The 13,935-nt window shown below is 43.8% G+C and overlaps 1 protein-coding gene across 1 annotated transcript in view; it reads right to left on the bottom strand.

Annotated features, from left to right (window-relative positions):
* Positions 1–13,935, bottom strand: part of ABCA4 (ATP binding cassette subfamily A member 4) — a gene marked incomplete at both ends in the record, with an annotated part of 141,703 nt that overhangs the window by 77,824 nt on the left and 49,944 nt on the right. The window contains 4 exons of the mRNA XM_082859008.1: positions 8,717–8,914; positions 9,810–9,926; positions 10,595–10,734; positions 11,752–11,992. Coding sequence (XP_082715134.1) covers positions 8,717–8,914; positions 9,810–9,926; positions 10,595–10,734; positions 11,752–11,992 — 696 coding nt within the window. The remainder of the gene's footprint in view (positions 1–8,716; positions 8,915–9,809; positions 9,927–10,594; positions 10,735–11,751; positions 11,993–13,935) is intronic.

Here is a 13,935-nt window from a genome sequence, read left to right as displayed (position 1 = left end):
GAAGATATTTGACAGTCCTCGGAGGATCTGTGACATTTTGACTTTGGATTTGTGTAACTTGTTTCTCCTCCATTAGATTGAATTCTAGCAGCTCCTTGAGATACCACTACTAAGGCCTTATTTAATGACAAGCTTATCTCTCTCAATAGAATGTGAGCTTCTAGGGGTCAGGGATTAATTGTATTTATTCAGAGGTAGGTAGTTCAATTCATGCGAATATATGAATGACTGAATGAGCTCAAATCTCTTTGGTTTCCTACTCTAAACCTAGTTATTTCCAAACAGAAAAGACTGAATCACAATAGTGTCTGTTATTCTGAATATAACAAAATAATTGCTGTCCCTAACCAACTCATTATGTAATTTATCCAAACGATACTGACTGAACCCCCTACTTGTACCCCCCTTGTGGTACAAGAAAGAACTTCCTCTTCAGAGCCAGACAGGTCTGGATTAGAATTCTGGATCCACGTCTCATCTGCTGTGGTATGTTAGGCAAGTCAGTTTTTAATTCTATAAAATGATAACAATTAGGCCTGCTGGGCAGGTAGTTAGGAGCGTTGCATGAGATGACATGTAAGAGTGCCCAGCATAGTGGCTGGCTCACAGCAGGCTCAAACACAAGTTCCTTTCTTCTACCTACAACTCGAGCCAACCCCCACTCCTCCCCAAACTGTGTTCTCCTTCCTCAGCCCAGTTCTATGTTTCTGAGAGACCGATGAGCCATAAAATAAGGTCATTGCCCATGAGTTGCTTATGATCCAGTTCATGGCTCTTAAAATAATATTGCTCTAATGGTGTAGACTTTTGTACCCTTCTGACCTTTCCTCTACTTCTCCCTAGCCTCCCACTGCACATTTGGAGACAATGAATCAACAGAAGAAAGCACTAGGACAGATATTATGCAAATCCCTATACATCTGACTAAAGTAAATTACATGATCAGTAGCTTTACCTTCCTAATCCTATTTTTATTTAGGCTAGCCTGAAAAATACGCTCCCTGAGCACATTCTGGTTGGGTGGTGGTGGCATGTGGCCAGGACCATGCAAGGTACAGAGGAAAGGTGGTCCAAAAAAATCCCCCTACTGATAATTCATCAACAAGATAATCACCATGTAGATAATAAAGAGTTATGCACATATAATGAGTGTGTTGACAGCAGAGGTAAAAGCAGTTAATGAATACATGTTTTTTCAAGACTTAGGGAAAGGAAGTTGTACCTGGTTAAAGTACAATTTTATGCCTTGATCAGAGGTATTTTCATATTAAAGTGTGGCTGAATTCAGCTTTCTGATGCTAAATTCAAGACCTGAAATTCAAATATACTATGAAATTTAAATACACGGTGAATTCTAAATAGTATTCCATATGTGCCAGGCCTAACCCTTCGCTAAACAAGGAAATCAAAGGGGAGGGGTGTGGATATTTGCTTTAACTAAAGGATTATCAGAGGAATTTTTCTAATTGTGCTTTCCTCAGAAGAAAAATACATGTGAATAAGACATATAAATTATGAATGTAAGAGTATACACATACCAGTTTAAGATATTTACCTACATGAAGACTCATTTGCCCTCAGCCTCCTTAGATTTGGAGAAGAAGGTGATCAGAAGGCCTGTAGAGATGACTCTTTCCACGTGTTAGAGATGTGATGCTCCCAAAATGTCACCTTCACCCCTTTCCCTGGGTGACTGCCCACCTTCTGACCAGGAAGTCTGTCCTTTATTCTTGTTTGTTTTTTTTTTTTCCCTGCTAAGGGCAGGGGATCAGGGGAAAGACTAAACAAGGTTATGGGATGAATAAGGTTATAGAAGCCCTTTATTGAGGAGGTGCTGCAAGGGCAAAAAGAGTTCTGGAAAGTTCCCTCTATGCCTACTTTCTGGAGGATTTTTAGCCACAGCAATCAGAGAAGAAAAGGAAATAAAAGGAATCCAAATCAGAAAAGAAGAAGTAAAGCTGTCACTGTTTGCAGATGACATGATACTATACACAGAGAATCCTAAAGATGCTACCAGAAAACTACTAGAGCTAATCAACGAATTTGGTAAAGTAGCAGGACACAAAATTAATGCACAGAAATCTCTGGCATTCCTATACACTAATGATGAAAAATCTGAAAGTGAAATCAAGAAAACACTCCCATTTACCACTGCAACAAAAAGAATAAAATATCTAGGAATATACCTACCTAAGGAGACAAAAGACCTGTATGCAGAAAATTATAAGACACTGATGAAAGAAATTAAAGATGATACAAATAGATGGAGAGATATACCATGTTCTTGGATTGGAAGAATCAACATTGTGAAAATGACTCTACTACCCAAAGCAATATACAGATTCAATCCAATCCCTATCAAACTACCACTGACATTTTTCACAGAACTAGAAAAAAAATTTCACAATTTGTATGGAAACACAAAAGATCCCAAATAGCCAAAGCAATCTTGAGAACGAAAAATGGAGCTGGTGGAATCAGGCTCTCTGACTTCGGACTATACTACAAAGCTACAGTAATCAAGACAGTATGGTACTGGCACAAAAACAGAAATATAGATCAGTGGAACAGCATAGAAAGCCCAGAGATAAACCCATGCACATATGGTCACCCACCTTATTTTTTGATAAAGGAGGCAAGAATATACAATGGAGAAAAGACAGCCTCTTCAATAAGTGGTGCTGGGAAAACTGGACAGCTACATGTAAAAGAATGAAATTAGAACACTCCCTAACACCATACATAAAAATAAACTCAAAATGGATTAAAGACCCAAATGTAAGGCCAGAGACTATCAAACTCTTAGAGGAAAACACAGGCAGAACACTCTATGACATAAATCACTGCAAGATCCTTTTTGACCCACCTCCTAGAGAAATGGAAATAAAAACAAAAATAAACAAATGGGACCTAATGAAACTTCAAAGCTTTTGCACAGCCAAGCAAAACATAAACAAGATGAAAAGACAACCCTCAGAATGGGAGAAAATATTTGCAAATGAAGCAACTGACAAAGGATTCATCTCCCAAATTTACAAGCAGCTCATGCAGCTCAATAACAAAAAAACAAACAACCCAATCCAAAAATAGGCAGAAGAACTAAACAGACATTTCTCCAAAGAAGATATACAGACTGCCAACAAACACATGAAAGAATGCTCAACATCATTAATCATTAGAGAAATGCAAATCAAAACTACAATGAGATATCATCTCACACCAGTCAGAATGGCCATCATCAAAAAATCTAGAAACAATAAATGCTGAAGAGGGTGTGGAGAAAAGCGAACACTCCTGCGCTGCTGGTGGGAATGTGAATTGGTACAGCCACTATGGAGAACAGTATGGAGGTTCCTTAAAAAACTACAAATAGAACTACCATATGACCCAGCAATCCCACTACCGGGCATATACCCTGAGAAAACCACAATTCAAAAAGAGTCATGTACCAAAATGTTCATTGCAGCTCTATTTACAATAGCCCGGAGATGGAAACAACCTAAGTGTCCATCATCGGATGAATGGATAAAGAAGATGTGGCACATATATACAATGGAATATTACTCAGCCATAAAAAGAAACGAAACTGAGTTATTTGTAGTGAGGTGGATGGACCTAGAGTCTGTCATACAGAGTGAAGTAAGTCAGAAAGAGAAAGACAAATACCGTATGCTAACACATATATATGGAATCTAAGAAAAAAAAAATGTCATGAAGAACCTAGGTGTAAGACAGGAATAAGGACACAGACCTACTAGAGAATGGACTTGAGGATATGGGGAGGGGGAAGGGTAAGCTGTGACAAAGTGAGAGAGTGGCATATATACACTATATGAGAGTGGACAGAGAGTGGACATATATACACTACCAAATGTAAAATAGATAGCTAGTGGGAAGTAGCCGCATCGCACAGGGAGATCAGCTCAGTGCTTTGTGACCACCTAGAGGGGTGGGATAGGGAGGGTGGGAGGGAGGGAGACGCAAGAGGGAAGAGATATGGGAACATATGCATATGTATAACTGATTCACTTTGTTATAAAGCAGAAACTAACACACCATTGTAAAGCAATTATACTCCAATTAAGATGTAAGAAAAAAAAAAAAGGAGTTCTGGAGCCACTGAACCACTGTCCACAGAAGGGCCAGAATGGCCCCAGAGACATCCTCCTGGGCCTTCAGGAATGGACTGAAAGTCCTGATTGTAAACAAATTCACAAGGTTAATATGAAGAGTGGCTTCACATCCTGGTTAATGCTTACACAAAGTGAGTCTGAGAAAAAGCTACGTTCCTCACGTGGTCTGTGGTTCAAGGGTGGACATCCTTGTGGTTCATAGAAAGAGCTGCCATGCATCAAATGGCTCTACTATGTGCCCAGCCCTCTCCAATCTCATCCTCACAGCTGCTTGGAAAGGGGGGCACTAACAGCCCCACCGAAGAGATGGGGAATTGGGGGCAGAGAATTTATACACAGGTTTAACTAGTCATGGCACAAATGTATTGAGTGCCCTTCACACTTCACTCACTTTATCTTTAACAACAACTCTGTGAGGTCTGTTGTGCTATCTGGATTTTACAGATAAGAAAATTGAGCCTTAGCAGGTAAAGTGTCTTTCCCAGAGTGATGTACCTCATGGGCAGAGATCCAGGCCCATTTATCCTCACTGGCAGGTGAGAAGGTTCCCCAAGCCGTGGCCTAACATGGCATACAATGACCAAGCAAGGCAGCTCGGGAGGAATGGGACACTCTCCAGGATACTCAGTGGATTTCCAGTAACTAAGGCCTCACCCCGAGCAGAAAGAAAGAGGACTTAGCCCTTCTATTAGGTGAAGAGAAAACTTACTGAATCACTCCCCTTTCCTGTAATGACAAAAGGCTTAAAAGTTTGCTCTTAGTTCTTGGACCTTCTGTTGTTCAATACCACATGTGAGTGCAGCACTGACCTTAACTGACATAATTTACATTTTAGAGTATTTTTGCTGAATTTTCCTGAAATGATTTTTTTCGTTTTTGGAATAGGCAGGGAAGTAGGCATCAAGGCTGGCCCAGAAGTTCTCACAGCTCTTTAATGAAAGTCATATTACTGAAAAGGAGAGGCTCAGCAGTCAAGCCTTGAACAGTCTATGAAGGAACATGCTTGCTGCCCTGTCCCGGAGAGGCCCTTAGAGCCATCCCGAAGAGGTTTTCATGCCCTGTCTGCTACCGAGTAGTCCTCAGGATGAGAGCTGGGGAGTTTCCAAAGCTCCTCCAGACTTCCCAAAACACAAGGACAAAAGCAGAAAATTCCAGGACCAGTTGTAATGACTGGATTCTACCTCACCGCTTTTCAGACACCCCCCAAGCCCCCCTCCCCCCCTTCTCCTTTCAGTTTATTCCCCATCACTTTCCTCCTTCTTCCCGCTCCCCTGCTCCCCAGGGCAGGAAGATCAGAAACCTCAGCATAATTACCTGCTGCGTTTCTGCCACCATCAAAACCCCTCTTAGGAACCCCTGGGGCAGGCCATTGACCTGTGGCAGTCTTGGCCTTTGCTTAGGAGCATGTCGCTGGGCTAATGGGATTGCAAGGCCCTAGGGAAGTGTTGGTGGTTTATGTGAGATGCGATTAGCAGTTTTGTAATCCCTAGAGGAGCACCAGGAGTGGCTCAGTGGCTGGGCCTGATTTCACTAATTCCACTCTCCTCCTCCCAAACAGTATTTTTTGTTTGTTTGAATTTTACTAAAAAGTTAATATTTATTAAGTGCTTACTAAATGCCAGGCACTGTCTTAAGTGCTTTGCATGAATTAACTCAGTTAATTCTCATAGCAAGCCTATTAGGTAAGTATTATTAATATTCCCACTTTACAGATGCAGAAACTGAGGCACAACTAGCAGGGATTTGAACCCAGGTGGTCTGGCTCCAGAGACTGAGTTCTTAACCATTTAATATATACTAAGTATCTGCTGGGTGCTTGGTACTACATTAAGCACAAGCTACATGGAAAAAATGATCCTTCAAGAAAACAAGCCCTTTACATCACCGTGCAAATGTCAAGTCAAACCTAAGACAAGAAGTATTCTTTATACTGATACGTAGTACCTCACAAAAATACTGTGAGACCCACTGAACTCTATTCTGCAAGAATAAAGGAAGAGACTGCCTCCATCTGCACCCCATCTAAAAAATCCTGCCTATATTATAAGCTCAGTGGTGGATGGTGGCGGGCATGGCCAGGGATGGGGACTTAGCTGGTAGAGGCACCGTGAGAAGAAGACGATGTCAATTGAGTAATCGTACAAGGGGACTCCAAGCTCCCACCAATCTAACAGATTTGTAAAAATACAGATTACCAGGCCTCTTCCCTGGGAATTCTGAGTCAGTTGATCTGGGTTTGTGTCCAGAAATCTGTTTTGTAAAAAGCACCCATGGTCATTCTTGTCTTCAGACAAGCTGGGAATCACTTTGTAATGAGCTGAACTTTGGTCGTGCTGCTGCCACACCTGACCCCTTCTGAAAGGCCACCTAGAGAGCCTGTGCCGATATTTCCATGGTTCCGGAGAGGGAGCATCACACACTCCGGGGAAATTCTGGTGGCACCAAGGGCAGCAGGGAGTCTTTAAGAGCACTGTGGTGACAGCAGGTGCCGGGCTTTTTCTCACGCGTTAGAGTTATCCTCAGGACCAAGGAGTCTGGGGAGAGGGGCGTGCTCTTGGGGGCCACTGGCTTAATTCCCTCTCCTATTGCCCAGAGCATCTTCTACCTGCTAATGGTTCTATATGACATGAGGCCCAATGGTAGGTGTGATAAGCCCTCAGGTGGAGATGTTCCCTGGAAGTTTGAGGTCGAGAATTCAAAAATAACTAGGATGGGCTCCTTGACTCTGATAACTCCAGCCTGCTGATCTGCCAGAGACGGACATGTTAACCGCTAACTTGAGTCTAACTTGAATACGGTCTGAAAGAGATGTAAAGAGGGGGCCAGGGATGCACAGAGGAGTGAGTGACTAAACCTATGTCGAAGCAGAAGTGACATTTGAGAGCTAAGTCTCAAAAAGTGAATGAAGGGAAGCTCAGTAGATGGAGAAGGAAAAGTCCTTTCAGACTTCTCTGCCTTGTGTTTCTTCTTTCGGGGAAATACCCTCCCTCACTTCATAGTAATCACGCACAGTCCATGAGACTCAGATGAAGCTAACTGCACTTGCCTTACCTCGTGGTGGTACACAATCTGCTGAGGGACTGGGGACAGGTAGAGTGGCCAGGCCAATCTGAGAACTCTCTAGGGTATTATGTATGCTACGGGAAAGCCACTCCCTCTTTCTGTGTAGTTTTTGGGGTAAAGATGACCACTGAGGGCTGTGAGCAGCTGACACACTACCAAATGGAAAGGGTCTGGCTGAGATCAAAGTTGGGCCAAGGCAAGCAGAAAGGTAAGATGGAAGGACACAGTGTCCTAGGTCCCCTGAACTTCCGGGTTATGTCAACCAGTAAATTCTCTTTTTCACTTAAGCAAAAAGGCTCTCATAAATAGGCAGAGAAACAGCCATTTGCAAAGGATGAAATCATGAGAAGCTGGGGTGTCCCTGAGGGTGGTGGGAGGAGCTGTGGAGCAGAGCTGAAGATGTATGAGTGAGCAGAGGCTGGGAAGGTGGGCTGGAGCAGGTTTGGAAGGGACTTGTGTTCCCTGAGGATGAGTCATTAAGATTGTAAGAGTGGCAGTGATGCCAGCAGATGTGTGTTTGGAATGTAACTCTGGTGTCAGCGTGGAGAAGCGCCTGAACCAACAGAGACTGGACCCTGGAGTCCAGGGAGTGAGCCTTTAGAACAGGCTAGTGGAGAGATGACAAGGCCTCTGGGGCTCAGAGAGCCTGGCAAGCAAGAGGAGGAGTGGAGAAATACCTAGAGATGAGGAGCCAAAGCTCAGTGACTGGACGTAACAGAGGCAGTGGAGGAGTCAGGACAGCAGGCTCTGAATTCAGGCACACCAGATCTGCATCCTGTCTGTTCTACCTAATAGCTGTGAGATGGGATCTTATTTAAACTCTTTAAGCCTCGGCTTCCGCACCTGTAAAGTGGGAATGATGATAGCATACACTTGATGGAGCTATCAGAGGATTGAATGAGCTAAGGTACGTAAAAGCGCTTAGCACGGTGCTTGGCAAAACGTTACACAGTAAATGAGAGCTGTTGTGTGGAAGGTGATTTAAGGTTGACCCTTAAACCTCTAGCTTGAGAATTTGGAAAAATGCAGAGGACCGTGATCAGGATAGGAAATGCTGAAGGAGGATAGGTTTTATGGGTAGTGAGAATACAAGTTTGTTTTGGACACGTTGAGGCTGATATGCCTGTATAACCCGGGGGTGGGAGTGTCCAGCAAGCAAGGGGACCTCGGAACTTGAGGTTTGGTGGACATACCAATGGACAGCCACTGAAGCAATGGCAGACAGGAGATGGCTGAGGACAGACATGACACTGTATGAGCTACAAGGCAGAAGGAGTAGCCAAGGAGGAGTCAGGGAGCTGTTAGGAGGCAGAAGATGTGAAGAGGGAACTATTTAATTGTGGATAAGCTGTTAGAGAACAGGATCCATCTCTGGGGGCTGTGGGAATTCTTGTTCCTTCAGTGGGGAGAGTGAGATTTGAAACCCAAGACCACTTGACTTGCTAAGGGATCTCTGGCTCCACCTACAGGGCTGTCCTGGAGGGGCCCAATGTGGCCCTCAGGTGGCTTGCTGCCCTTACCTCCAGGTATTGATTAGCCAGGCGTAGTGTGCGATCAGTGATGTTAAATATATCCCTCCAGTCGAAGTTGTCCATGTCATCAGCCTGGCCCTCTCGTGGGCCCCTATAGAGGAAGTTCAGTACGGCTTCGGCAGTAATACCTTCTTCACCAAGCTGCCTATTCCAAGAGGCTTTTACTGTTGGGTTCTCCAGGGTGTCCTTGGGAAGAAGCAATACAGTTACAGCATTTAGAATTCCATAGGGCTTCCCTGGTGGCGCAGTGGTTGAGGGTCCGCCTGCCGATGCAGGGGACATGGGTTCGTGCCCCGGTGCGGGAGGATCCCGCATGCAGCGGAGCAGCTGGGCCCGTGAGCCATGGCCGCTGAGCCTGCGCGTCCGGAGCCTGTGCTCCGCAACGGGAGAGGCCACAGCAGTGAGAGGCCCGCGTACCGCAAGAAAAAAAAAAAAAGAATTCCACAGGATCTTTGGTCTTGTTTTTAGGCCATTTCTAATTTTTAACAAATGGGATAGACTTTAAGGCTCCCTAAAAATCTAGTGGGTATTCTTCCATCATAAGGCATATCTATCTATGCCCCATTTCCCCCCAATACATAGGTCTCTACAACAGAGGGGAGACGTGTACGTGGCGATGGGGCAGAGGAGCAGGGAAATGGTATATAGGAAGCTTTCTTTTTCTTAAGGATTTTCTTTGGTTCCCTTTTAATTATCCCTGCTATGCAGGACTCTTATCTCCTGGTTTTGTGAAACTGAAAATGAGACCAGAGAGACACACTCAACCACCTCTTGCAGTTACAGAGCTGGCCCCTTGGGGAGATGCCCCTTTGAATGTGAGGCCCTCAAGTGAATTCATAACAGGAAGAAACCTCAGGAGGTTACTGGTCTTATGGTGGTTTTCACATTTCCCCAGAGTTTCAGAAACCTATATCCCACCCAAAGCCGGTGATTCCACATGATGACAGCTTCCAAAACTGGTGCTTATTATATTTTGATCTAACTCCAGGGGTGATTAACCCTCTATTGGGCAAAGGAAACAAATGGAACTTTCCTGGCCTTTCTCCTCCCCCCGCCTCCCGACCTCTAATACCATCCGTACTCTGATCATGGTCATCTGCATGCTCTTGTCAAAGAAGTACCAGATCTGGGGCCCTACTTCTTCCCAGGCTTTGACCAACTTCCTGAAACGCTCCAGCTCTTCAAACGTCGAGTTGGCCTAAAACCAGACAGAGACAGCAAAAGAATGGAGAGAGAAAAAGTGAGAAAGAATCTCGGTTGTACCTTTCCTGTCACAAACCCTCAATATTTAGGAAAGGCTCTTCAAGGAAGTGTCTTTATTTTCTCAGTTGGTTGATATTTCCCAGAACAATCAGCTATTTCCCACCCTACCAGGTTGACAGAATCTTATTTCTTAGTATCTCAGAGGTACTCATAATATTGATGATGTTATTGTCTCAGAACCTCATTAAAGCTGGATATGGACTCCCTGTGAGCAAATGCTCTTCCTCCCTTCCTCCCTATCTTTGTCTGTTCTGGGTAGCCAGGCTTCAGAACTGTGAACTCTTCCCTTAGGGATAGAATTCAGGCAGTGAGGAAGAAAATCTCATTGTAGGCTGCATAGAGAGGGGAGGGCCAGGCAGGGGCATTGGTGCAAAGCCTTCCAATGATGTCTGTGGATGGGGGAGGAACCAAGAGTCCACTTAGCAAAAAGCAAACATGAGGCCCACCACCAGGAGGGCACAGTAAAAAATATAGACACACACACACACCCCCCACACACACCACACTCATTCACACATACACACACATGCATGCACACACACTCTCATTCTACTGGGTAGCCAGAGGAGAAGGCAGAAGGGACAAGACCAGCTGGGACCTTACGTTCTTCAGTATCCTGCGTATTGCGAGGGAATCCGGAGTAAAGAGGATTTTTCCCATCAGCAAAGGCTTTGCTGCCCTCCAGGCTATTTTGGTTAGAGGGTTTGACTCCAGGCTCTGGATCAATGCATTACAAAAGGTTGCTGTCAGGAGAGAAGGGACAGATTTTATAGAAACTCCCCGTTGCTCACAGCTAAACATAGTCATTAGTGTGTTCAAATCACATGTCTCATTCAACTGTATGCTGGAGGATTTGACAAATAAACTAAATTAATAGGCTGTACCCCACCAATAACAAGCTCATCATTAGTAAGTAAAAATGCCACAGTGCATCTCAATAAAGGCCTCATCAGAGAAACAAAGGATGGGGCTTGCCTTGTGTTTTTTTTTCTGCTTTAGAGGAAGGTTGAGAAGCCTGCTTATGATTATTGCAAGGAACAGAGGCCATTCTCAGATGAAAGGGACCAAGAGGCCAAACAAGGCCTCCCCTTGCAATCTCAGCTTTAGTCTCAATAATTTCCTTTCAATTAGCTGCTTAACTTCTCTGTTGTGTGTGGCTGTTGTAGGGCCCAGTTGCTTTTGGTGTGTGCCTTGCTGCTGCTTTTCAATTTTTAACTAGAGGGTTGCCCAGCTGCATTTCGTCCGCACCCCACCCTCCTTTACCCCACAGGAGCCAAAAAGAAATAGTGAAAGGTGGGAAAGATAACTTGCCAGCAACTTGCCATTTGGAAAATAATTCAGTACTACACACACGGATTTTCACTACATTGTGTTTGTAAAAACATCCCACAGCCATGTTTACTCTCCAGAGCCCTTCTGACCCCAGCTCTGCTTGCAACTCTGGGTTGCCTCCTCATTTATCTTTCTCTTCCTCTAGAACGTAACCCTAGTTCAATCAGATCAGCGGGAAACGTCCCCTCCGTTCCCATTCCCAGTGGGTCTCAGTTCTTTCCATGGCTCACTTCCAGAATTCTTTATGAGCACTACCCGCTTCCTACTTGGGGAAGTGGACTCTCTGGAAGGAGAAGCCTCTTTGCCCAAGGCCCCTCAACAAGACCAAGGGAAAAATCAACCCCAGGATTAATTTCACCTGGAAGTGTTAACCCATCAGCTTAACCAACATCAGAAGCCAATTTATATGCAGGACTTAGAAAACTTACTTGTTCTTTTGTCATAAGAATAGACAGGATCTTTCCTTGTGGAGTCAATCCCCAGGAAGGCTTTATAGTTATTGTCTTCGTACCAGTTGAAGGAGAACACCCGAGAGCCTCCTCCCTCTGGGTAGCCACACAAGAGGTCAGACAGGGTGCCCATCAGCTGTGTGAACGTCTCTGGACCGCCAGTCTGCACGAGTGGCCTGCTCACCCACAGCAAGTCTTGAACACTTGGTCGGTGGAAGAACTATGGCAAGGCAAAGGCTTCAGGTTATGCTAAGGTAGTCAGAGTCACAATCCACTGGGAAGTCAAAGCTCCAAAGTTTGGGGAGACCTTTGCATAGGCATTTGATTTCCAGGTTTGAAAGAAAACATATATATGCTTAGCAATCCTTAATCCAGCTGTGAAATAAAATCTACTGCCATCCACTCAGGGCCTAGGAGGAAACTAAGATGAGCCTTAAAGAAAATAAAAGAGTTAACCTCCAAAGTATTTCAATATTATTTCTCTTTTCCAGTCCATTTAGTTTGAATTCCTTGGGAATGTGTCCTTGGGGAAACATAGAGAATATTTCTCTACCAGTCAGTTCTTAGGTTCTGTTATCCTACCAAGATGGAGCTACTGGAAAACTGGGAAATAAAATAGAGGAGTAGCTCTGTCCTAGAAAGGCAAAGTCGGGGCAAATTTCTTTGGCCAAATAGTTTAGAATTTAGCTTTCTATATTTGGAAAATTATCTTCTTATTAGCTTAGCTTTACCAAATGTGAACTCTTCCATTTCCCTGAAATGTGTGGTTTGTGGTTTCTTTTAGTGTTTTGTGTGTGTGTGTGTGTGTGTGTGTGTGTGTGTGTGTGTGTGTGTGTGTTTTAAGATCTAAGCAAATATAGAACAGATGAAGTCTCCATTCTTGGGAAAACTATTTTTAAATTCTTCACCAAACTAAGAGGCTGGTGGTCATCTCTCCATATTGGTACCGGTGGCACTCAGTGGCCTTGTTTTCTGAAGGTAGATCTAAAATGCTGAGAACTAAGTTGAGGGCTGCCAGAGTTGCCAGGGTCTCAGTTCCCATAATACCATTTGACTTTAAAGGAAAATACAAAATAAAAATCATGCTGCTTTTATTCCCAAAACACACTTGGTTACTTATTCTCAAAGGCACTTGGGGATTTAAAAAACCATTAGAAAAAAAAAAAAAAACCATTAGGATTCAAACAGGTGAGACTGAAAACAGTTCTCCCACTGCAATAAGTGATGTTTACCGGTCATCTCCTCTCTGTCCACATGCCAACACTTGCTCTCTGAAACTGCTGAGCGCCACGTAAAATCCACATATTGAGTCATGCCTATAATCACAGTCTAGGCTTCAATAATAAAGATGGAATCTCAAACTGCTTCAACAATAGTTAAGTCTTATGACAGTCTTGTAAGGGGTTACTACCATTATTATGTTGCTCATTTAATCAAAGCGCTCCGAGATGAAGGGGCTGTTCCAAACAGTCTAGTATTAGTTAACATAAACTGGGCCATCTGCGTCAACCCAGTCACGAATGCTAGACTTGCTATCTAGACAGACAAGAAACCTTCTGCAACTCCCACATGGAATTAAGAGCTTTAATATGCTTTGGAGATTAAAAAAAAATTCTCTAGCAACTTCAACCCTATTATACTGATATGAATTTTTAAAATGCTTATGAAGAAAAGAATGTTAAACACAGACTCCCCCTGCAGCAGGTGGCCATCAGTACAATGGGCCCTTCTCTAACTTTCCCTGCACGGCACTCTGCGCAGGCTGAGCTTAGTTTTATGAGGAGAGATTCTAACCATGCAGCTTTCCAGGTTGGCAAAGCCCAAGTCAGCTGAGAATACTGGAGGGGAAAAGAAGTTTAGGGAAAATTATATTTCCCCTTTTGCCTCTCTTTCATAATCCTCAGTACACTTGAAGATAATTGTTCGTTTCACATCTCTCTTCCCTGTTGGACTATACACTTCACAAGGCAGTGACCATATCTGTCTCTTCATCATTATGACCCCAGCACCTCTCATCTGTTGAGTGGAGAATCATTTTATATATGGGCAAAGGCTTGGCGTTTGATTAAACTGTGCGCATCTTTTACAAAACAACACAAAAAGTCACTATCTTTGTGATGAAATGAGTATGTAATATGTATGTAAGACACTTAGTGCCTGTAA

Source organism: Leucopleurus acutus, assembly GCF_964270905.1.
Source record: "Leucopleurus acutus genome assembly, chromosome: 2".
Taxonomy (NCBI): Eukaryota; Metazoa; Chordata; class Mammalia; order Artiodactyla; family Delphinidae; genus Leucopleurus; species Leucopleurus acutus.
Note: the sequence above shows the minus strand (reverse complement) of the source record. Positions and strands in the feature narration are given on the sequence as shown.